This window comes from Nannobrachium achirus (genome assembly GCF_963921795.1).
Source record: "Nannobrachium achirus genome assembly, chromosome: 13".
NCBI lineage: Eukaryota > Metazoa > Chordata > Actinopteri > Myctophiformes > Myctophidae > Nannobrachium > Nannobrachium achirus.
The window spans coordinates 56,805,864-56,832,412 of NC_137833.1; the positions used below are offsets into that span (position 1 = coordinate 56,805,864).

A 26,549-nucleotide genomic window follows, 5' to 3' on the forward strand; every position below is an offset into this window, starting at 1 on the left:
AAGGTGGCGCTATATGGGACAGATCCATGTTGATGACATGAGTGTAGACATACTGTGTAGCGATTTGCGTGATTTTAGGGCCAAATGTGTAGGAGTAGTGTCCAAAAATGTGTTTTAAAAAATCGGCCTGAAGGTGGCGCTAAATGGGACAGATCCATGTTGATGAGATGAGTGTAGACATACTGTGTACCGATTTGCGTAATTTTAGGGCACCAATTGTAGGAGCAGTGTCCAAAAATGTGTTTTGCAAGAATCGGCCTCATGGTGGCGCTAGAAGAGGGATATGTGAGAATTTATGGATGGAGGTTGTGGTTTGGCAGGCAAGGAGTGTGTGTGCAAAATTCGGCATTGATCGGGGCAACGGTCACACTGGTCACACTTTTCTCCTACTCATATCTCCGCCACCGTTGCCCCTATCCATGCCAAACTTTGCACACACACTCCTTGGCTGCCAAACAACAACCTCCACCCTCCACTCCACCCTCTTCTAATGCCACCATGAGGCCGATTCTTGCAAAACATTTTTTTTGCTCCTTCAGATTTTGCCCTAAAATCACGCAAAGCGGTACACAGTATGTGTATAGTCATGTCACCAACATGGATCTGTCCCATGTAGCGCCACCAACAGGTAGATTTTTTCTAACACATTTTGGACACTGCATGTGACCTATCTATCTATCTAGGTCGTCCTCAGACGAGCCCTCCATCGTTGTTTCCAGTCATCTCGGTTCTCCATACATCTGGCCAGCTCATTGGTGTCCTGTGTCCCTACGTCTTCCTTGAGTACGTCCACGTATGTTTTTGTGGGACGTCCTCGCGACCGGTGCCCATGTGTTGGCTCCCACAGTACCAATTTGCTGGCTGGAAGCTCCTGGTGTCTTTGGCAGTGTCCTGCAAGTCTCATTCTTCTGGTGGCAATTTTCTCGCTTACCCTTGGTATTCCCTCATACAGGCTCCTGTTGGTAACATGTGCGCTCCTGTTGATGTTGAGTACTGCACGCAACATTCTAGTGTAGCACCCATTTAGAGACTTCTGCAGGGTTGGCTTCAGGGTCCAGCATTCACTGCCATAGAGGAGAACAGACTCCACTGTTGCAAAGAAGAAGCTAAGTTTGGTTTGGCGGGGGAGGTTAGAGTTCCATACACTGTTCATGCCGTTCAGGGCCCTCCAAGCGAGTGCCTTCCTTACTTTGAGGTCTTTCTCAGTTGAGTCGACCCATGCGCCCAGGTACTTGAAGTCCTTGACTTCCTTCAACACAGCTCCTTCCGTTGTTGTCAGAGGTGAGTGATCAGGTAGGTTGTAGGTGATAACCTCAGTTTTCTTAGCATTTAGCCTGAGACCAACTTTGGCACACTCTATCTCCACCCTGCTCAGGAGTTCTTGTGCTTGTTCCATGCTGTCGGAGAGCAGGCTGATGTCGTCCGCATAGTCCAGGTCTGTCAGAACTACTGCGGGATGCCGCCTTGACCTCCTTGGTGTTAGCGTGAAGCCAAGCTCTTGTTCTCGTCCACCTATGGCTTTCCTGAGCGCATAATCTAGAACTATGATGAAGAGGTAGGGGGCCAGGGTGTCTCCTTGCATTACACCAGCTCGGATGTCAAACACCTCACTGTTGCCGTCTGGGGTCACCACTTTGGCCCTTGTTCTTGCGTACATGGTCTCGATAGCCCGGAGAATGTTGGGAGGGACATTGTAGGCCTCAAGGATTTTCACCATCTTGCCTCTGTGGATAGAGTCAAAAGCCTTTTTGAAGTCAATGAAGCACAGTACAGCTGCTAGGTTGTCCTTTTTTACCTCCTCTATTAATCTCCTTAATGCCAGGATCTGTGCTACGGTTGTTCTCTCCTCTCGAAAACCATTTTGGTTCTCTCTCAGGTGAGGGTCGATGGCATGCCGTATCCTGTTCAGTATCATTCGGTTGAAGACCTTAGCAGTGATACATGTCAGGCTGATGCCTCTGTAGTTGTCTGGCTTTGAGAGGTCCCCAGCTTTAGGCACCGGGATGATGTTAGACAGAGACCATATTTCAGGTTGCTTGTTGTGCTGTAGAGCATTGTTGCAAAAGTCTAGGATGAGGTTGTCTAGGTCGCAGCATGTGACCTGACGGTCGCTTATCTCCAGATTAGGGAGTCTTACTGGTTAGAGCAACCTTCTGTTTTCTGCTTCTCATTGGATTAATTTAACCTGAGGACCCGAGGTAAAGTGCGAATCGACCATGTCTGTAATACAAACGATGTGGGGTAAAAATTACAGGCCGTTTAACTACCATAATAAACTTCACAGACCTCTTCTGATAAAACTAATCCAGTGCGAATCGAAACCTTGTACAGTGCAATTCTTATACCTTAAAAATCATATTGTGGAGAGTGGCAGGAATATCAGCTGTCATAATAGTGGTTCCCCGTGTAGCCTAAACCGCATGCCTAGTTGTTAAAGAATGCATTAAACATTCACCGCTCCGCTCCTCTCCTTCTTTCGCAACCAATAGGTGTTTGTTATAGGCTATAGCTTCTGCTTTTATAAATAATAGCCTATGCAACTCGTGTTCCTCCTATGTTCTGGGAGAAAGATGTGATGTGATCTGTTACTGTAGCTAACCCTAACCCTAACCCAGACATTGCTTATCTAGTCCAAATTCGGCATAATAATCATGGGAGGTGGGGTAAAGATTACGCCATGTCCTCAGGTTAAACTAATCCAATATATATTGACATTTTCTTTATTTAGGAATAACCCCTTGAGATGAACTATCTTGTTTTCAAGAAGCTCTGCAATTTACAAAATACACTTTTTTACACATTTAAACAAGAAATGTACAGACAATTCAAGCTACATCAGACAAATCAAATGAAACAGAAAACTTAACTTAACTTACTAAACTAAACTAAACTAAACTAAACTAAACTAAACTAAACTAAACATACAATAACACAATAACAGCAACAAAAGTACACATAGCACATATATGAATCATTGCGTTATAGATGATCTGTTATAGTGATGAATGATCAAAACATGATGATTAGTTAAAACATAAACAGATTGTCTCAAAGTGAGAGGACAGTGCAATTTTAAACAATTGAAAAGAGATTATTGGACGAATATGAACAGGTAGGTTGTTCCAGTCTGAACTTCTCTGAAGGAGCTTTAATTTTTTTTTTTTTTCTTTTTTTGCAACTGATGTCGCACAGTTCACAACTTCAAAATAAATCTGTGAACAATGCTCCTGTGTGTAAGTGAAAAGTTTGAAATATTTTTTTTCACACACTGTGGATAATGAAAATTATAACATTTAAAAATGAACTGCAGCCAGTGCTGCTGTCTTCTTGGTGTGGGAGATGGAAGATTGACATTTTTGTGCAGAGTACAGTGGGTCATATATGGAGAATCAAGAGCAAATCTGCATAAACGGTTGTATATTGAGTTAAGTAGAAGAATTTGGGCTTTTAAAAGCAGAAGGGTTTAATAACATGTGGCACGGCACTCGTGCCGTGCCATTGTATGAGTATGTGAGTGCGAGTGTGTGAGTGTATGCGTGCTTGCACACAAGCGTGTGTGTCCTGAAATAAAGCCACTTGAAGATCAGACGATATTGTTGTTTTTTACCTGATTAGAGTTATTCTTGATCTGATTTACAAGCTCACAACACGTGTCAGTGAGGACATGGTTACTTGAGGACAGGAGATCAGGTTTTAGCAGATACATAGTTTCATGAAGGAGAACAGGTTTTGTGTTGATGAGAAATTCTTAAACCATGTGTAGGTGTGAAGTAAGACATGTCAACCTGATAATGAAAACACATTAATGAAGCATGACAGCATGTCATGGAATGCAGAGTCAGAACTAGTTTGATGTCTCCTAACTTTTAAACTTTGAGGTTGGAGGTGGGGATAGTGTTTTCTGCAGGTGATTCAGTCCGAGTGTATCAAAGGGTGCGTTCGGAAATGTGCCCCGGGTGTGTGCTCAGTGTAGTGAGTGCCTAAACCTAACCCTAAACCTAACCCTAACCTCAGTAAAACTATGCCTAAACCTAACCCTAACCCTAACCTTAACCTCAGTAAAACTATGCCTAAACCTAACCCTAACCCCTAACCCTAACCACACCCGGTGCGCATTTACGAACGCACCCTTTGATACACTCGGACTGAATCACCAGCAGAAAACACTCTCCCGTTGGAGGTGACCCCGGATAGGAGGATAGTTATTAGTGGCCAAGCCCTGTAAGCCACTATTGAGATTGATGTTTCTATTATTATTATTCTTTCGCCACTTGTTCTGTCCTTGCTTGACCGTGCAGTCGCTTTTTACAAAACTCGGCAATATGGTAGAGGACTATGCAAAACAGCAAAAACACAAAGCTCGCAACAATTGGCCAAAAGGTCGCGCTGTAGGAAGCCTTTGAAAGTGCAGGTATAGCTCATGCTCTATTTGACCCACAGCCATGAAACCTGTATGCACATGCGTCTCCTCATGCCAAAGAACTTTGGCACTTTGACTTTTGACCTCTGACCTTTAGATCTCCCACCATTTTGAATTATCTCCCTCCAGGGATTTTTCGTGTCACATGCACAGAACTGTTTTACATGAAATTTGGACCAATATCTAAACTTCAGTTGGGCAGATTTTCTTTTAAATTGAAACATTATTTTTTAATAATTCAATGAATATTGCAGTTTTATGCAAATTATTCTTCTGCCTCTAAAACATACATGCAAAGTCACATGTTCATGACATTTGGCAAAGATGTAGAGGGTTAGTCCAAATATCACTGAAACCAATCGTATTCCAATTGGCCAAAGGGGGGCGCTATGCGAAGCATTTGAAAATTCAAACTTTAAACGGGCATAAGTCATGCCTCGTTTGGCTTGAAGACACGCGTGCCTTGACTCAAGAGGAACACATATGTGTCTTTGTCAAGTAAGCTCCGCCCTTAGATTTTCCACATTTGCACATGTTGATCCATGTCTTAAATAGTAACATTTTCAAACGTTTTCTCCCACAAAGGATTGAACATATTTTGTCATTTGGAGTGAATGAAGGCAGATACTATTAGTTTGTAGGAGTTACACAGACCACACATCACTTCATCACCAGCGGCGTTTTTTTTAGCTCTACGCAGACAATGCAGTTGCGTTGAGCCCCGAGGATAGACAAGGCCCCCTGAGCTGCCCCGTAAAAATTATGTTCAGTCTGCCTGTAAACAACAGCATCGCTCTGTTGCGCTTCTCTCTCTCTCCCTCGCTCCCTCCCACACACACACACACACACGCACACACGCACACAGTCAAACACCACACAGAGAAAGCAGCAGCTAGCAGCAGCACGTCAATCTACTGTATGCGTCATACATAGACATAGAAAGGTAGACGCCTCCTCCGGCTCTGGGGCATTGGTAAAAAGAGGAGCGGCATTTTTTAAGACAAGCTTCCTGAATTCTGACTTACAATAAGCAGATAATACATCACTATAATAAACAAGATAATGTCAGAACATCAACAACAATATAACAAATGCATATGAATATCAATCTAGAAAAACGATATAATCAGTAAAAAAAGTTTCTAGAAACCTAAAGAAAATGCTAACTAGCTACATGTTTGGTCATTGAGTGTTTCAGTAGATGCCCACACACACACACACACACACACACACACACACACACACACACACACACACACACACACACACACACACAAAATAATATATTTAGCTTAACAACTATGCTATCGGCAAAACAACTGTTCAAAGTAGTTTATGTTCCTGAAGGGAGCAAACATACAGTTAGGTTTCTTTTATTATGATGATGATACATCTTATCACAGTTCATCAAACCAGTTCTGACACTGCATTCCTTTAAAATGGCATACCTACATTAATCTGTTTCCATTGTCAGGTTGATCACACCTACTCATAGTTTAAGACTTTGTCATCAAGATAGAAAACCTGTTCTGTTCACCTTCATGATACCACAGACATTGAAGCTACGTCGACAAACACACAACTATTTTATCGGATCTCCTGTCCTCAAGTAACCCTGTCCTCTCACTGCCTCGGGTTGTGAGCCTGAAGGATAACATTTAAGCAGCATTACACGTGATGTGCGTATCGATATTTATATCGATATATTGATCGGTAACCTGAAAATAATATTGTATAGACTTTTAAGAAAGTATACATATACATACATATATAATAATTTCTTTAAAAAAAACTGCTACGAGGGATCACAGAACCGTCAGTCAGAGTCAGAAGGGAATCCTCTCCCCTCTTGGCTTTCAGGCTTTGACGGTGCCGTGTGCAAACTTAAAGGCGAGCCGATCTACAAGTCCACGATGCGTCTCCGATGCAACACATTGTCGGCTTGTAGATTCTGTGGTTTATCACGCAACACCGGCATACAACGAGGAATAAATCTGCAGCAATGCTGCCTGCCTGTAACTTCACTGACCGCCGCACCACACACACACACACACACACACACACACACACACACACACACACACACACACACACACACACACACACACACACACACACACACACACACACACAAACAATGTTTCAAGAGTAGGTATTGGTATCGATATCGATGATATTGACCCCAAAATATCGAATATCGTATTGAATTGGAACAAATTGTATCAGCACACCACTAGAGAGTGTGGGCTGTATTTTGAATGTCTTAAGTATCAGATCTTATGCCTTAACTTAAAGGCCTGTCCTGTCCATACTCCATATTGTCTCCGACCACCGATTCTTTTGTGTCGTGATGTCACTCACATCTTCTGAAAATCATTACCCCGAATTAGAGTCCGGAAAGCTGCACGTCAGAAAGTCTGAACTCTCCGACGAAAGGTTTGGTGGTCAGAGACAGTATGGACACGCCTTTAAATTAAGGCATAAGAGCTGGTACTTAAGACATTCAAAATACAGCCTGGTGGTGTTTTATCGTGAATATCGGCACACCTGCGTTGTTGTAGGCATGAGCCAAAGGTGAGTGCTGTAGGACTGGTTTACTAGCTGGCTGGCTGGCTGGCTGGCTGGCTGGCTGGCTGTATGGCTGGCTGACTGACTGACTGGCTGACTGACTGACTGGCTGGCTGACTGACTGACTGACTGACTGACTGGCTGACTGACTGACTGACTGACTGACTGACAGCGGCGGCTCCAGAGAATTGTGATTGGGGAGGCTATGGGGGAGCTGGCTTCTTTAGAGCAGGGGATAATTAATTTTGGCAACAAACAATAATGAATAGTACTAATATTACAAACGAGATTCTCTCGCTTTGAGTATGGATAACAGAACAGACCAGCTCATTGGCAGTTTTCAGCTCCAATTATGAGTACTGTAGGTGATCGAATAGGGTTTTTGTGAGGCTGAAGATGCTTTCCAGCATACAGTTGTATTGTATGGTTTACATAGAAGTCAGTCAATTGTCTTTCACATATTCATATATATTTAATTTATTTGTTCCTTAAATATCTTTCATCACAATTGGGTGTGTGGGGTGGGACACCGAATTATGCTCTGGACTCTGGGTTAGACTGTCTTTTACCTGCTTTGAGTTCGGAAATAAGCACGTCGGAAAGTCTGAACCAGGGACATTCTGGACCCCTGATTCAGCCCGGGAAAAAGAGTTGGAGAGGCCCTCATTGCACGCTAAAGAGAGAGAGAGAGATCTCTCTATAGCGCTGCTGCTACTCAAAGATTTGCCATTTCAGATCATGACAAGTGACAAGCCAGTGGGCCAATTACATGAGTTATATTTCGTTGTTGTCGGGTGGAAACCTTGTCGGGTCCAAAACAGTTTGTTTTGTATTTATCATTTTAAAAAATGATTTAAACTTGTGAAAACAGCCAATCTACAAGCAGTGCGAGGCGTTGTGTGCTTGTAGATCTGCTGTTTTCACTACTTTTGTGCGACGGCCTTGTATGATGAAGCAGGGCTTTGCTTTGCGAAAAAATTTACAAATTTGAAACTTGGAGATACAAGGTTTCTGCCCGACAGTGACGATTTACTTTGTTGGCCGCCCAGCTCCCAAAATGGAACGAAGGCCGACATTTTATTTTACATTTTTTCCTAATGGCCGGCCTGGACCGGCCGGGAATGAACCGGCCGTTCGGGAGTTGTCCCGCTTTTCCCAATGGCCAGCATGTCCCTGGTCTGAACTCTCCGAAGACAAGTTTGGTTTCGGAGAGACTATGGACAGGCCTTTAAACTAAAGTAGATGATTTGAACTCGTTGTTGAATATGATTTTATCATACAGGTTGTTCACCTGCTGTTCTTCTAATCCACCTCATTGATACAACACAGAATGGACGACCAGACAACTTCAGCTCCACCTACAGCTCCAAACACCCAGGTAGGTTACGTACTGTACTTTATTGCGACCAAAGGTCGCAGTATACCATTAGAAATGTCGTAGCTTGTCCGTCCGTCCTTCTTCCCTTCCGTCAGTACAGGAAGTGATGTCACGTGACATCACCTCATAAAAGATTTTTTTTTTCACCTCATCAAAGATCAAACCCTGAATACCCATACTATGACATCACCTATGTAAGTATAGGAAGTTATGTCACATGACATCACCTCATCAAAGATCAAACCCTGGCTATCCATACTATAACATCACCTATGTAAAAGTCCATAAATGGGTATCCCTTTTATGCCCATATATCACTAGCCAGATGGCAAAGGCATGGCCCATATCTGTGTGGCTGGTTCAGATAGGTATCTCCATGTATGGGCATAAAATATATTGTATGTATATGGATACATATTATTATTAATAAAGGATACAATTAAATAGAAAGTCTATATGTATATATGGTCATTCCCAGAGACAAAATCCCTTTTATGCACATATATGGAGATATCTGATTTCATATATGGGCATTAAACCCAGGCCCTAACTCGCCAAAGCCCTGCTTGGCTTTACTAATTAACATACGTTGTATGCCCATATGTGGAGATCCCTGTCCCAATGTCATCAATATTAAGGACATATCTGGGAATGCCCATATTTGGTAATGCCCATATATGGGCATGTTTTGACATAACATTGTTGACCATCATGAAGGGGTCTCCATGGGTAACTGGTCCGATATACATCACTGGGCCAAGAATTGGCGCGACCTCGCCCGCATGTCGCCCTGAGGCGTCTTACTAGTATTGTTCACTTCATTATTCACAGCCTTAACATACTCTTATAATTATAGATCTGTGGTTTAGAGTGAAGTGGTTTCAATCAAGTTTCCATAAATTACTGCAGTAAAAAAGGTCCTCTGTATGTCGTGTTCATTTACTTATTTTATGTAATCATAGTATAGGACTTTGGAGATAATAAATATATGATTTATAAACTCAAGGACAAGTTTGGGACTTCAGCCATTTTGGCAAAATGTTGTAAAGGTGACAAATCAACGATAAAAATGATATAAAACACAATACAATTTGGTATTATTAAAGGGGAGATATAATTAATTATTAATATATTTCCTTTCTTTTTGTGCTGAGTTTATTTTGTATCACGAGAGAGTCGCGTTGCGTTCTAAAGGATATTTAAACACCCAGGAACGTTTAGTTCTGTTAACTGCGACTTCAGTCCCGTTATGTGTCCTTAAACGTCGCGCAACTCTTTCCTTTTTTTTTTGGGCCGTGATACCATATCCAAGTGTCTAGTGTTTCCATTTATTTTGTCTTAAGAGAGGACGTGTCATTTTATGGATATTGATTTAAATCAAGGAAGCATTTGACTCATGATCAATTCTTCTGCTTGATTTAAAAATCGCAGCTATAGTTTTTAAATATCTGAAAATCACACGACTTCTTTCCCCCATTTTCTTTGCATATTCAAGATCTGAACGATCGATTCGGAGTCTGAAAATAATGTGTTTTTTTTTTTTGTTCAATCATATACTGTAAAGATGTCTTACCATCTAATGTATGGTTTCCAGACAGTCATCAGCTGTTTTATAACTTCTTAAACTTTTCGACTCCAGAGGCTTTTTAGTCCTCTTTATTAAGAAAGACTAAACAGCAGAAAAGTTTTTCTCTCTCTTTCTCTTTACTTATTTCGTTTATGAAATCAAAGCTAGCGCAAAGAGATGTGCATACCATTTTTATGATTTCATAATAAAGATATGTTTATTTGATATAACGTTATAAGAGCCGTCTGGACATTCTCTTTTTCCTGTACATCGTGAACTGATATGAGACATTGGAATCTAGTCAAGAATCCACGCTTTGGTTAACACTGCGCGAGGAGGCATTATATTTCATATTGATACTATTATCATTATGAAAAATAATCTGTATCATTACGACATCATCTGATACTGTACCCATAATTATTTTAATACATTTGGGAACTTCTTCCACCATTGAATAATTAGCTAGATGATATGATATGATATACAGTACTGATTCATAGGATCACTATTGATATGAAATGTGTGGTTATTTCTACTATATGCAATCTAACAGTGGTCACAAAAGGTGATAGGTTTCTGGTTGAAAAGCACTACTGTAGCTACTGTTGTGTTGTTTAATAGCCCTCGGTCATGATATGAATTACATAACATGTATTCGTACAACAGGATGCTGTAGACGGCTCGACTTCAGAAAAAAGTGATGCAGAAAAAGGTGATTTTATCCTAGTTATAAATGTACAAGTTGTGACATTACTATTTATGTGGGGAAGTAGAGATGAGAGCTTAATTTATCATTCATGAAATTACATTATTTTCAGTGATATATTTACCTCAACAATTATTTATTTTTTTGTCTTGCAAGCAGCACACTTTGTGGTGGAGAACAGGGCATGGTTGATTCAACACACGTCCACGGTCATGGCTCTAGTAGACAGTCTAGGGACCAAAGTTCATCATGAGAATTATCAGAAGATTCTAGCTGAGAAGACACCTATTGACCAAATGAGGATGCTCTATACAACGACGCTAGATACAGGTGCAGCAGTCATCAGACCAGCATTTTACGATGCCCTTAAACAGCACCAACCCCACCTGTTGAAGAACCTTGGTAAGATAAGATGTAGTAATAAATTACCCCTTTATGTTTAGGGTTTATATTAATTATTTTAAGAAGGTATCACTTATATAATTTAAAAGAAAAAATGGACGGCACACACAACTTATTAATCATAGCCCAATCACCAGCGAACACAACACACTTGAATAACTCCTTGTATGGGCCTTCTGTCCATGACATCAGCTGTGTGATGTTGGTCTCTGTGAACTTTCTATGACATTTTCTTGTGTGATGTTCTCGTACTGCATACAAACATAAGGACATAGGGACATAGGGACCTACAGTACACACAACGCCAGACAATGGAGTGGTTAGCACTGCTCAGAAAGTGTTTTAAAGTGACATTAATATCTCTAAACATTATACAGTAAGTATGTACAATGACAAGAGTCTCATTACCCATGCAATCCTGATTAAATGCAATCCATTATTACATGAACATCTTATCAGCTCACAGAGCTCACTCCATTATCCTCTTCTCCTTATGCAGGAGTTGAACTCCCATCAGAAGACTCAGCTAACAACGATGTTAAGAAGCCAACTGCTGGTCCCCATGGTGAAGCCAGTGGTGAGTTTAGAAAGACAAGTATTTTGTGGCTATATTTAGTTTCAGCGTTGTTCAACGTTAATTGAATTCAAAGTCTTGTACATTTTTAGTCTTAGTCTTTAGTCTTGTAACTTTAGTTAACTGTCAATATTAGACTGAAATTTTGTTTAATTCAGAAACAATTAGCAATAAGTAGGACATAGGCTTAAACTGTAGTTTTATACCTAAGACTCACTCTGTGACTCGCTATGGGAGAGTGCCCTCTGGTGCAAAAGCATTACCTTTATAAACTTCTGGACAATTTTCGATTGGCTGGAAACGGATCGCACTTAACAGGCGGAGGTCTCGCCTTCCGTGTATAGGCCTATACCCTGTCTGGGGCGGTCTTTCATCGGTTTAATTTAGCTTCTCGCCGAGAGCACATGCATTACATCTCAGTCCATATTATTTTGATCGAATAGCCAACAGTCTGAACAGGACAGACTTCTCAACGCTGGCCACAAATGGATCACACAACAGCAGAATCGTACGTTTTTGTTTTTAGATTTTCTCTATATTGAGAAAAGTTATGGAAAAGTTATGGAAAAGTTTCATATGGTAACTATGCTCCTTGAGCATAGAGGGCCTCATAGCGGCTGAAACGTCACATGGCACAAAGTGCCTGGGACAACGTGAGGATGGGGTCAGATGCATTTACGCTAAAACAAATTTTCAGATATTGACAAAATTGGCCACCATAACGCATAAACCGGTCTTTTCATTGTTTGATGTCAAACGGCTGTCCATCATCGCTTCCAGTTATCCCAGTTCTCCATACATCTGGCCAGCTCGTTAATGCTTTGCGCTATTGCGTCTTTCTTCTTTGCTTATTACATTATGAGTTTTATTACATTTTAATTATTACATTATGAGCCTTTATTACATTATGGCCCGTTATTACATTATGAGTTGCTACACCATCTACATATGTTAGTGTTGGACGCCCTCGTGACCGGTGCCCATGTGTTGGTTCCCACAGCACCAGTTTTCTGTCTGGCAGCTCTCATTTTCCTGGCTGCTATTTTATTGCTTTATCACACCCTTGGTATTCCAGCATACATATTTGGGTTGTTAACATGTGTACTCTTGCAGATGTTGAGCACTACACGTAACATTCTGGTGAGGCACCCGTCTAGAGACTTCTGCAGAGTTGGCTTCAGGGTCCAGCATTCACTGTCATATAGGAGAACAGACTCTACCGTTGCATAGAAGAAGAGTTGATTTGACGGGGGAGGTTGGAGTTACATATTGGTCTACTGGTCATGTCAATCAGGGCCCTCCATGCAAGTGCCTTCCTCAATTTAAGATCTTGCTCTGTTGAGTTGACCCATGGGCCCAGGTACTTGAAGTTCTTGACTTCCTTCAGAGCCGTGCCTCCTGTTGTTGTAATAGGTGGATGTTCCAATTGGATGTCATAGGTGATCACATCAGTTTTCTTGGCATTCAGCCAAGGCCAACCTCTGACTCCACTCTGACTCCACTCTGCTCAAGAGCTCCTGTGCTTTCTCCATATTGTTGGAGAGTAGGCTGATATCATCCGCATAGTCTAGGTCTGTCAGGACTATTGTATGGTGTTGTCTTGACCTCTTTGGTGTAAGAGTGAGCCTGGGTCTTACTTGGAGTAAGTTGGGAGGGACACCGTAGGCCTTCAGGATCTTCTTCATCATGGTGCCTCTGTGTATTGAATCAAAAGCCTTTTTGAAATCAATAAAGCACAATACAGCCGTCAGGTTGTTCTTCTTCACCTCCTCGATTATTCTCCTCAGGGCCAAGATCTGGGCTACTGTAGTTCTCTTCTCTCGAAAGCCATTTTGGTTCTCCCTCGGGTGAGGGGACAAAACTCTAGGATGATGTTGTCAAGACCGCATTCTTTACAACCTCTGCGGGTATGCCGTCCGGCCCAGCACTCTTGCCCTCTCTCAGTGTGTTTTTTTCCGCCCTGGCACACTCACTGACCGTGAAGTATAGTTCTCAATGGGCATGAACATCCCAAACCCCTAACTAAAATGGACCCTAACTGCGCCCTTACTGACGGCCGATTATCTTATCTTACATTTTATGCCCTACGCGGCCCGAAAACGTTGGATCGGGTCAGGTCGGGTTCAGGAAGAATTTGAGAACTCTATCAAAAGTAAAATTAATAAAATAATTAAAAAGTTCACCCCCACTAAGGTGCATACATTTTAGGCCCTACACAGCCCGAAAACGTTGGGTAGGGTCGGGTTCAGGCATAATTTGAGAGGAGGCAGACAAGGGTTGCCCTCCCTACTGTGACTCCATGACGGGACATGTCACTACCCTATGGGTACTCACTGACCTACAAATAGATCTCCGGATGGGGGTTTTACGAGAAGCAAAAGTGTTTCATGTCCTTGAACTGATGAAAGACCAACCTTAGACAGGGTATATATACGGAGGGCGGGACCCCCGCCTGTCAGGTGCGATCAGTTTCCAGCCAATCAGAAATTGTCTAGAAGTGTATAAAGGTAATGCTTCTGTGTTCATGCCAGAGGGCACTCTTCCATAGCGAGTCACTTCACTTGTGTTATCATAACTCGGATTATGCTAGCTTGGGTTATGCTAACTCGGGTTATGCTAGTAACCTTTAGTTTTCATATGGTAAATAATTTATCTGAAGTCAAATGGAAAACTGTAGTTCAGCAGCTACAGAAGCAGACACATGATCCTCATGTAAAAAAAATAGACCTCTTATTTGAGGACCATTACATTGCTTTTGTCCTCTGTTCTTTGGTCATTTAGAAACTCTTGCTCCTCAACAACAACTCAAGATGAATCTGAAGACAAAGTCTCGGCGTTTGTTTGGGTGGAACCTAAACGAAGAAGATCAAGGAAGCCCAACATCTCTGAAAGAGATCTTCACAGAGATCTACATCACAACGGGAGGGAGTGGAGAGGTCAATAATGAACATGAGGTCAGACAGATTGAAGCTGTGTCCAGGAATTCATCCACAAAAGAAACCCCAATCACATATGAAGACCTTTTTAAAAACCCTTTACCTACAGAAAATGATCCAATCAGAACAGTGATGACAAAGGGAGTGGCTGGTATTGGGAAATCAGTCCTCCTTCAGAAGAAAACTTTGGACTGGGCAGAAGACAGAACCAACCAGAGTACTAAATTCATGTTTCCATTCACGTTCCGTGAGCTGAATTCTATGAAGGAGAAGTACAGCTTGGAGCAACTTATTCATGGCTTTTTTGTCGAAACCAAAGGCGTACCGATCTGCGACTTCAACAACACCAATACCTTGTTCACCTTTGATGGATTAGATGAATTTAGGAGTCCTCTACACTTTGACAACAATGAGATCATAACTGTCACAACGCCAACCACTGTGGCTCTGCTGGTCACAAATCTCATCAAGGGCAAGCTGCTTCCCTCAGCTCGCATCTGGATAACCTCACGACCTGCAGCAGTCAATCAGATCCCTTCTAAGTATTTTGACAGGGTGACAGAGGTCAGAGGATTCACTGACTCCCAGAAGGAGGAGTTCTTCTTGAAGAGATTCCGTGATGAGAAGAAGATGGCCAAAACCATCATCCCACATATCCAGTCATCACGAAGCCTCCACATCATGTGTCACATCCCAGTCTTCTGTTGGATCATTGCTGGAGTTCTGGAGAACATGTTGGGAGAAAATGAGACAGTAGCACTTCCAAAGACCCTGACTGCGATGTTCATCCACTTCATACTGGTTCATTCCAAACAGAAGATGTTCATCCACTTCACACAGGTTCATTTGAATCAGAAGAAGAGAAACAAAGCTCAGGCACATTCTGACTTGGATCCAGGTCAGGCTATTCTGTCACTGGGAAAACTGGCCTTTGAGCAGTTAGAGAATGGCTACCTGATCTTCTATGAAAAAGACCTAAAAGAGTGTGGCATTGATATCCAAGATGCAGCAGTGTACTCAGGAGTGTTCACACAGTTCTTTAAAGAGGAGCATGGGGTGCAGACGGTCAAGGTGTTCAGCTTTGTCCATCTGAGTGTTCAGGAGTTCCTCGCTGCTCTTTATGTATATCACTCATTCATGGACACTGGTGTCAACCTACTGTCTTCATCCAAGTTTTCTAAGCTCTTTATAAAGAAGGAAACTCGCTTCTACCAGAGTGTTGTAGGCAAGGCCTTGAAGAGTCCAAATGGACACCTGGACTTGTTCCTTCGTTTTCTGCTAGGCCTCTCATTGGAGACCAACCAAACACTGTTAGATACACTGCTTCCTATGAAGACACGGAACATGTCGCAGACCAACCAGAAGACAATTGAGTACATCAAGAAGATGATCAGGGAGACTTCATCTCAAGAAAAAAAAATTAACCTGTTCCACTGTCTGAATGAGCTGAATGATCATTCTCTGGAAGAGGAGATCCAACACTATCTGAGTTCAGGAAGTCTCTCCTCCGACAACCTCTCTCATGCTCAGTGGTCAGCTCTGGTCTTCATCTTGCTGTCATCAGGAAAGGAACTGGATGTGTTTGACCTGAAGAAATACTGTGCTTCAGAGAAGGCTCTCCGGAGGATGCTGCCAGTGGTCAAAGCCTCAAACAGAGCTCTGTAAGTGAACTGATAACAGGATATTAAGTAATATATTATGTCATCTTATTTTATACGCAAGGAAATGCAAAGATTTCTTATAATCACTATTTTTCTTTTTTTTTTATTATTATTATTATTATTTTTCAGGCTGAGTGGCTGTAACCTCACAGAGAGATGTTGTTATCAGTTATCAGTTCTCATCTCCAGCTCCTCCCATTTGACCGAACTGGATCTCAGTAATAATGATTTACAGGATGAAGGCGTTCAGCTGCTCTGTGTTGGACTGGTGAGTCCACACTGTAAACTGAAGACGCTCAGGTCAGTATTCATGAACCTTTTTAAGAGAAGAATATTCATACCATGGCTTAAATACAGATGGGGTATACCTGATTCATTGATTTATATTTAATGAGGAGACAGATTGTGGAATGCAAATATTATAAATCCCTTCACACTTTTATTAAACAGGCTTTCAGGGGTGTGGCTTTTTTATTAAACTTAAATTAGACCCTAACCCTTTTACTGGCATAGCCAGCCACACCCCTGGCCATCGCCTTTAATAACTTTGTCTATCTAGAGAGATTCATTTTAAAATCAATGATAAAGTATGGTATGTTTCTACTAGGGTGACCAGATGTCCCCCTTTGCGAGGGACAGTCCCACATTTCCATGACTTTTCAGGCGTCCCCCAAATTGAGACTCTGTCCCACATTGTGACTGGCAGGTGTTGATATAGGTGCGCTGATTGTTGCTGAAGCTGTTAAACATGAGCTCACAGCAAGCTAGACTGGACCACACTGGACTACTATATTAATATGTTATAGGGCATTCCATTGCAATGTAAATATGTCATTGTCTCTTTTACCTGCAAGATATGTTTTTAAGCCTGTTATTAAAATAACAAGAGCAATATCCCCTATAGGGGGGTAAATAACAAATTAATATCAGGGCTATGGTCGAATATGACATCAAAGCATAAGCATTTATTAGCAACTTAGCAAAGTAATAATTTGCTATTAACTCACTGCCCGCCCGTCCCACATTGTCCCACACAAGTTGTACTTCTGTCCCTCAAATGAACAGTTTCGATCTGGTCACCCTAGTTTCTACTGGTTCTACAGAGTTAAGCTCTGTCCTTGCCTTGAAATCACTGAAAAATGGGCAACTTTGATGATGGCGAGGGCCACTATATTTCCACCTTTACTCCAGAGGGCCACATTGCATATTGCTACGTCCTACTTTGTCATTCGAGTATCTCATACAAAAGAAGCAAAAATAGCAGATCTACAGGCTCAAAACGCATCGCGCTCGCAGCGCGATGCGTTTTGAGCCTGTAGATCGGCTATGAGCTTGTAGATCGGCTATTTTTGCTTCTTTTGAATTGAATCCAGAATTATTTGTTTTATTTTTTAATTGGAATCCTGAAATGTAACATTTTGACTTAGTTTCAAACGTATTTAGTTCATGTTAACTTTATGAACCTAAATACAAATACGTTGGACATAAAATAAGACATTTTAATACTACTATAGACTGACGGAATTAAAGTAATGTTTGGAATTGTAACAGCTAAAATCAATAATATATCAGTATTCCGGTATTAACCTGAGGGCCGCATTAAGTGAAGGTGGGGGCCGCATGTGGCCCCCGGGCCGCCAGTTGCCCATGTATGCGTTAGACAATACACTCCACATTTGAAAGACAAAAACTACTGAAAATACAATAGCTGATCTACAAGCTCGCACTTGTCACACTGTGAATTGGTGCGCTTTTATTGTCACTAATTTTGAAATAAAGCCTAAGTGGTCATTTCATGATGTATTTTGTGTGTGTGTGTCTGTGTGTGTTTGTGTGCGTGTGTGTGTGTGTGTGTGTGTGTGTGTGTGTGTGTGTGTGTGTGTGTGTGTGTGTGTGTGTGTGTGTGTGTGTGGGCGCGTGCGTGCGTAGGTTGTCACGCTGCATGATCTCAGAGAAAGGCTGTTCTTATCTGATCTCAGCTCTGAGGTCCAACTCTCATCTGGAAGTGTTGGATTTGAGCTACAATCATCCAGGAGATTCAGTGGAACTTCTCTCAACTCTACCACTGCAGACTCTCAGGTATGGATGTTTTAAAAGGTTTAGAGGGAATCATAGTTTGATTCTGTATAGTATTTTTTAATGCTGTAAAATCATTCTCAATCAATGTTCCTATTATCATATAGAATATTCACACCTGACTTTGTCTCTCCTCCAACCCCAGTGTGGACCATTGTGGAGAGTGCAGGCTGAATCCTTTGAATAAGTGTAAGTGTATTACTTAACTTAATTTGTTTATTTGATTGGGGAATTTAATGAATGCTAAACATGGTTTTTGTATTGCATACACAAGATTAAGTGTAAACTAGAAATTATTGTTCCGTCAAGATCGCAGGCAGTACTCTCTTTGACGTTACTGACATAAAATGGTAATCGAACTACACTGCAGACAAGCAGTGTTATTACATGAACTTAAAGGGATATTCCACTTTCAAAGGGAGCAGTGGAAGGGCCTCTCTCCACATACTGTACACACCCATTGTAACTTCAAACTCCATTTTAACCATGATAGATTAATTAAAAATACCCATTATTTTTTCTGGTGACTCATACTACCCTCCTAGTGAGCAGGCCGTGATTTTTCGATAACTTTTTTCATTTATTTTTAATAGTTATAAAGAAAAAATGGAAAAAATTAAATACAAAAAAATAATTATTAAAAATAAATGAAAAAAGTTATCGTAAAAACACGACCTGCTCAGATATTAGGAGGGTAGTATGAGTCACCAGAAAAAATAATGGGTGTTTTTATGAATCTATCTTGGTTAAAATTAAGTTTGAAGTTACAATGGGTGTGTGTGGGAAGAGGACCTGGGCCTGGAGGGCCTGATAACATTTACATCAAATATCTAAATATTCAATCAAGCTAATTAAAAACTGTTCAGGGTATTCATAAAAGCCTGATTAGATGATAAAATTACCAAAAGTTTTTTTGAAAGTGAAATATCCCTTTAACGGTATGGACAATTAAATAAAAATAAAAATATAGCGATAAAGTGGCCAAGCCAGGAAAAAGTAGGAAAGGAAAATTGCAGGAAAAGCAAGAAAGGTGGGAAAATAAATCAAATAAAAACTAGAAGCTGTGTTCTTCCGAAAACAGATCTCCGGCTGGTCATGTAGGTTTTTTTCTCCTCCTGGTGGCGCTATAATAGGCCAATGTGAAAAGGGTGCCACGTGTTCTTGGGCCTTTCACGGCAATCGGACGCTGCATGCATGATTTTGAATAATTCGAATAATTTGCATAAAACTGCAATAGTCATTGAATTATTAAAAAAGAATGTTTCAATTTAAAAATGAAATCCGATCAGAGAGATCTTTAGATATTGGTCCAAAATTCATGTAATCAATTCCCCAAATGTGTTGCTTTGGGGAGCGATCAGCGCAGGTTTCAGTTCATTCATACCTCTTCTGTGTTGGCTGGTGAGAACTTCATTCGGGCGCAATGGCATTGCGCGCGAAGAACAGCTGACATACAGTACAAGCTCACATCGTGTTGTGGATGTAACCGTTGTGAGCAAGCTAAGGTCTGCTATTCTCGGCTGTTCTCACCACTGTCGTTGTATAGCGTAGTTGGATTCATGTTCATGTGTTTTTTCAGACAGTTAAAAACTTAAACTCTCAATACTTGTCCTTGGTCTGTTGAATGCAAGGCGTTGTGAGCTTGTAAATCTGCTAATGTTGGCTAATACCCTCAGTATAGAAATGCAAGGGTTCAGATGGTTAAAAAAATGATTTGGCGGCCCCCTGTAATAACTCTGAGGACCCCCTAGGGGTCCCAGACCCCCTGTTGAAGACCCCTGTTTATATCTCTTTTTTTTTTCTTCTTTTCTTTTCTATAATTTTTATCCCACAATTTTGTAACCCATTTTCACCCAGTGCCAATTGCCTATAATCCTGGGCTCTGCTCTCCCTCTGTCGTGCCTGGGGAGACAACGGACTGACCTCATGCTTCCTTCTATGCATGAGTAGTCCAAGTTGCTTCTTTTCACCTGACAGAGGGGATGTCCCTGGTTTGGACGTAGCACGTGGAAGGAACAGGTTATTCCAACCAGTTCCTTTCCCGTCCATCAGGTGCCCCGGCTGGCCAGGGGGAGGCATTATAGAGACCAGGATTACTGCATGTTTTTATGAGGGTATCTACCCTAGGAGACGCGGGGAGAACATTCAAACTCCACACAGAAAGGCCCTTTCGCCCACAGCGTCCCCCGGCGGGAATCGAACCCAGGACCTTCTAGTTGTGAGGCCCCCCTGACCCCTGTTTATATCAATGAATTCTGACATAATAGAGCTTAACCTTATAACAAATCACTTTTTGTTTAAACTACAAATTATCACGTACCCTACCTTTAATTGCGACCGTAGGTCGCATTTACTATCAAACCCTGCACAAAGTGTAAGTCCGTCCGTCAGTCCGTCAGTCCGTCAGTCAGTCTGTCTGTCTGTCACACCTCACACGTCACACTCTTGCCCTGCTCATATCTCCGCAACCGTTGCCCCCGGAGCTCCAGGGACCCCCAGGTCCCTGGGGGACCCCCAGATGTCAAAAATGACCAAATGTGCTAAACTGACCAAATGACCACCCCAACGGGGCTGCTCACGGGGAATTCCCGGGGACCACCGACTCCTGGTGCTCCAGAACGGATGCAAAAGTGGTGGCGCCCCCAGTGGAGGACCCCCTACACTGCAGCTCACATAAAATGCCGTAACTCCGGCTAGGAGCGACCGGGACAGCCGGGGCCGGTACCTATTCGTCCGCCTTGCCGGCGCGGAGACCCCACCCCTCATTTCTCACATGGCCCTCTTCTAGCGCCACCATGAGGCCGATTCTTGCAAAACACATTTTTGGACACTGCTCCTACAATTTTTGCCCTAAAATCACGCAAATCGGTACACAGTATGTCTACACTCATCCCATCAACATGAATCTCTCCCATATAGCGTCACCTCCAGGCCGATTTTTAAAAACACATTTTTGGACACTGCTCCTACAGATTTTGCCCTAAAATCACGAAAATCACTACACAGTATGTCTACACTCATGTCATCAACATGGATCAGGAAGATTTTGGCAAAACACATTTTTGCCCTATTTGTGGAGATAAGTGACCTACGGTCGCTTATCTCCCGATTAGGGAGTCTTACGGGTTGTAGTGTGTGTGTGTGTGTGTGTGTGTGTGTGTGTGTGTGTGTGTGTGTGTGTGTGTGTGTGTGTGTGTGTGTGTGAGAGAGACAGAGAGAGAGAGAGAGACAGACAGAGACAGAGAGAGAGAGAGTGAGTGAGTGAGTGAGTGAGTGAGTGTGAGAGAGAGAGAGAGAGAGAGAGAGAGAGAGCATACTGTATAGTCTCTGTGGAGCAGAAATCTTAAGTTTGTCAAAACAAAAAAGCAGATCTACAAGCTCTACAAGGTGTTGTGTTTTGGAAAATGTTTTATTGTTTTAAGTTTTAAAATGTTCAGCATTAATACCATGTCCAACACATTGACACAAGGTGTAAAGTGTTTGATTAGTTGTGTTGTTTTGTCATGTGCTTTTTTCACAGATTCCTGTCAACTTTCACTGGATGAAAACACAGCGAGCAACGACCTCATCCTGTCAGAGGAGAACAGGAAGGTGACTTCAGGACGAGACCAACGTAATCCTAAACATCCGGACAGATTTGCCTCTTGGCCTCAGGTGTTGAGTAGAGAGCCTCTGCCTGAACGTTCTTACTTTGAAGTAGAATGGAGTGGAAATGTTTCTATAGCAGTCAGTTATAAAGACATCAGCAGAGTGGAGAGTTCAGCAGGCTTTGGACTCAACGATAAGTCCTGGGCGTTAGCGTGCAATGGTTCATCCTACAGGTTCATCCACAACGACATTCATACTGACTTGTCAGGACGTCCCTCCACAGTGGGGGATAGGGGCGGGGGGGTCGTGGGGGTGTACTCAGAGCACAGAAAAGGTTCTGTGTCATTTTACGCTGTTGATAAAAACACAACCCTCCTCTCTCTCTCAGGCTTCCTCAGACGAGCTTCCATTGGAGTCTCCAATCTTTCTGGTTCTCCATACACCCGGCCAGCTCCGGAGAACTTTCAGCTCCTCCATACAGTAAACACCACCTTCACACAACCTCTCTATGTAGGGATATGTACTCATGGTACAGCAGAGGTCTGTAATATCTGGTAAACATGTCCCTGTTAGTGTTAGGGTCAGATGGGCCAAAGGTCACCCAAAAGGGTAAGAGGTCAGGTGTCATGAGTCAGAGGTCTTGGGGGTCAGAGGTAAGAGGCTTGTAGATCTGCTGTTTACAGACAGGGGAGATGTGTTAACAGAGTCTAATGTGTAGCATTCTGTTATCGTTTATTATGTTGTGTGTGTACACACATTGTAAATACTTTTATTATAGTGTTTTTAGTTTTATTGTTTATGTTGATCTTAAATTAGGCCACGCCCATAGGTATCACCCCTAAACACCATATAAGGGTGTTTTTTTGAATATCTGTCCTCTTCCTAATTCAAACATTATGTTTTATTTAATGCTCTACTGGGTTTTGTGACTTCCTCTGACTTGAGGCTGGGTTGATCTCCATAATAAACACAATTTTCACAGTGATTTATTCCTTCCTTATTCATTATTAAACATAATACAAAACCACATGTAATTATAAATTAAACTGATTATAAAACCATAATAAATAAATGACAACATAAAATTGCACATGTTAATTCCTTCCTTCACCTGAGCTACAGAATGAGGAAATCCTTTTGACATAGATGCCCTTATTTGGACTGCATGGTAACGTAACAAACTTCAACACTCCAGGAGAGGATGTGGTCAGGGTGTGCGTGTGTGTGTGCAGGCATAGTTGTGGGAAGTCGTTTTGATCAGGGAGGGAGGGGCAGGGTGCGGAGTGCACTGCACAACCCCCACAATGTGTAGCCCCCACCCTGTCCTAGATTAATGTTTTATTAGTGTGGTTGCTGCAGGGCAACACATTAGCAAGTTTAAGCTCGCTACGGCAACGGCAGATGACACCGGTAATCGGAAATGATCTGCGCTCGATAGATAAACCTGCCGTCGCCGCGGCCGCCTCTACTACGGCAGAAGGTCCCTTCCCACGTAGTGCCTACTCCGTCTGCTGCGTGTACGCGTCGCCATGGGAACCAAAGCATTCAGTGAAAGGGGTGGGAACCCGTCGCCGCCGAGGCTTTGCTTAACCATTTGATCGCTACGGCGATTACGTCATAGGAGCCGTAGTCCGCCTGGCGTTGCCGTATTGAAAACCATCTAGCTTAAACTCGCTATTATAGTCCAAGGGAAACTTTATAGACTTGGAAATGGCAGGGATAGGGAATCAGTAAGGAATCAATGGGAGTGGGAATCAGTAGGGAATCAATGGGAATCAGTAGGGAATCAATGGGAGTGGGAATCAGTAGGGAATCAATGGGAGTGGGAATCAGTAGGGAATCAATGGGAGTGGGAATCAGTAGGGAATCAATGGGAGTGGGAATCAATATCGAATCAATTGGTCGAGCTTCAGATGACAGTTAGCTGTAGAATATAGTCAGCAACCGTCAGCAACCACACTCGCCATTTCCAATTGAATCTTTCTAGTTATTATTATTTGGCCATTATTTAATGTATTTATTTTATTTTATTGTATTAGATGGGGGCTGACATGTGGTGGAGGAAGCATAACCTGAGGTCCATGGGTAGAGGGGGTAGCTTCTGTGGAATACTTTGGCTTTTTAATAACACATGGTGATGATGACACATACCGGTACATTCTCTTCCTCTGTGTGTTGAGTGTAGGCAGACCAAATGAAAACACTAAATACAGTTCTTCATTCATCCACGGAGATGAAACCCACACCGCCTAAACCTCCTTCTAAAATGGTAAATAAAGTTTACTCATGCTTTCATATTTACAATAATGATACACAGTAGCCTAGGTTGGATCAGCCAAAGGCATAACATGCTGATGGACATTGGTGAGGAAAATGTCCTAACCCATTAAACCTGAGGCCAATTCTAAAAACGGCTTCTAAAACCTGAACTTGTTCCGAAAAAAACGTCTACAGTAAAATCTACAGTATCTTGCTATAGGCCTACTGTACATAGCAACAACTACCCCAAGAGGGGTTCCCGGTCTACATTGGTTAAAACCGGGAAAGCATCTGCGTCATCTTAGATCAGATCTTTAGCTATAGAGATTATTTTCGGCCGATTGCAGGAGGGACGCCCTGCCCCCAACTACCTAATCAGTCTACTGGGTACTTCCGGATTATCTGTCAGGCAGTCAGGCATGCATAGGCTGTTGCAAGTGAAATTATTTCCCTCAACTTTTATCTAGTTTTTTTGGCTTTATTTCTCTTGCAAGAGTTGACTTGTTTGTGGAGTTGTGTTGGCTTATTTATCTCACAAGTTTGGCATCCCTGCCCAGCAGAAAAGGATTATGACAACGAGGGGTTGAATGCAACACAGATTTTTTAGCAGCTGTTTGAGTCCAACCATGCTAGCAGATGCGTGGTGCAGTGCTGTCAGTGATATATTCTCGAAATGCAACGTTACTGCTATCTTCGATATTTATATACTTTCTATGCTAGTTAATAGAATTGATGCCATCCTTATGTCCTAAACTGATCAGATATGAGCAAACTCCCCTCGCAGCACGAACAACAACACGTTTTAAGGTAAACTAAGCTATAGTTAGCCTGTTAGCTACGATCTTTTTTTACACTATAGAGGATAAATACTCTTCTTACAAGTAAAAGCTATTTTCACTTAAAGGGGAAATATTAATATTCAATATTGAACTATGTCATTAATATACCTTAGAGGAGTTGTGTGGAAAAAAAAAAGTTTCCCCTCTTCTGTGTTGCCTAGAACTGGAGGATTGATTTTGGGGTTTGTATTGCGAATCACAATGTGATGACATCACACCGTTGTACTTTACAATACAAACCCCCAAATCAATCCTCCAGTTCTAGGCAACACAGAAGAGGGGGAACTTTTTTTTTTTAATTTCCACACAACTCCCCTAAGGTATATTAATGACATAGTTCAATATTGAAAATGGGTGGTCTTCCCCTTTAATGACAACACAACATTGATTATAATTGAAATAAAAGCTGTGACATTTCCCAACCAGGACCATTATGAAGGCAGCTTTGAGGGTCTCATCATCGTGAATATGTATTGCAATAAAAGAATACACACTTGTCCATGCCTTTTTTTTTAAACTGTTGAGGGTTTCAAATGTTGTAGGCCTACTGTATGTATATTGTGTTATTAAGATGATAAGGAATGCTCCCAATGATGCTTTAAATGAACAAATATAATGCTTTTAATTAAACGCACACTTGTCATTTTCTAGTAATCCCATTGGTATTTGCAGCTATTAAAGCCAGATGTATTATTTGTTTTGAAAGTAATAGGTTAGGACTTAACGATTAAATTAACATTAAATATGAAAGGATATTTATATTGCCTTGATTAGGATTAAATCGATGATTTACAATGATATAGTGAAGTAATGAACATGCATAAGCTGCACAGATAACTGACAGGGATAGCATAGGTGGGCTAATGTCAAGCAAAAAGCAATGTAGGCCTATTCTGTCCCGTTCTGGATTGGGTTGAGTTTGTAATAGAAAATAATTAATGTTCAAAAAGGATGAAGGGTTTGAAGTATTGACAAAGGTTTATTCATCAAAGAGGCAAAAAGTTCAACAGAGTATCAGCAGTACAGATCCTTTGAGGAGCAGGCCTCCTGGCCTCTCCTTTCAGCCCCTCTGGGCACAAGCCTCCCCTGTACCATTCTCATACAGTTCTTATAGTCCATTCTGACAGAGATGCTATTATAAACATGTTCTTATAAGGATGTGTACTAAAGATAAAGACAACATACAAATAGTTACCCAGGGTACATATTTGCTGACAGAGTGAGAGAGCATGGATGGGGGGAGAGAACTCAGCTGTTAGATTGACAGTTGAGTTGAATTAGCATGTGCACTTTGAAGGCTGGTTGACCGTTCATTCAATGAGATTGAATGGACGGAAAACAAGTATACACACATTTGTTACTCTATAAATATTTCTACTACAAGTTGTTTACATGTTTTAGGCCTATTTGTAAAAACGTTATGCATACAGTATCACACAACACAAGCCAATGGTGTCTTCATGATGACATCCCAGAACAGTGGAGAATGGAGAAGATGATGTTTGACATGATCAACGAGCGTCCTGTTATGGAATCGGAAGGGAAAAGGTTTGCTAGCAGTCATACAAAATT

At 41.8% G+C, this 26,549-nt stretch overlaps 1 protein-coding gene across 1 annotated transcript; it reads left to right on the forward strand.

Annotated features, from left to right (window-relative positions):
• Positions 1-14,428: 14,428 nt before the first annotated feature.
• LOC308297463 (protein NLRC3-like) lies at positions 14,429-24,132 on the forward strand (the record flags this gene model as incomplete). Its single annotated transcript, XM_080740869.1, has 5 exons — positions 14,429-16,215; positions 16,345-16,515; positions 18,437-18,480; positions 21,812-21,904; positions 24,065-24,132. The coding sequence occupies 5 exons, from the start codon at positions 14,429-14,431 to the stop codon at positions 24,130-24,132; spliced, it is 2,163 nt and encodes a 720-aa protein (XP_080596995.1).
• Positions 24,133-26,549: the final 2,417 nt, after the last annotated feature.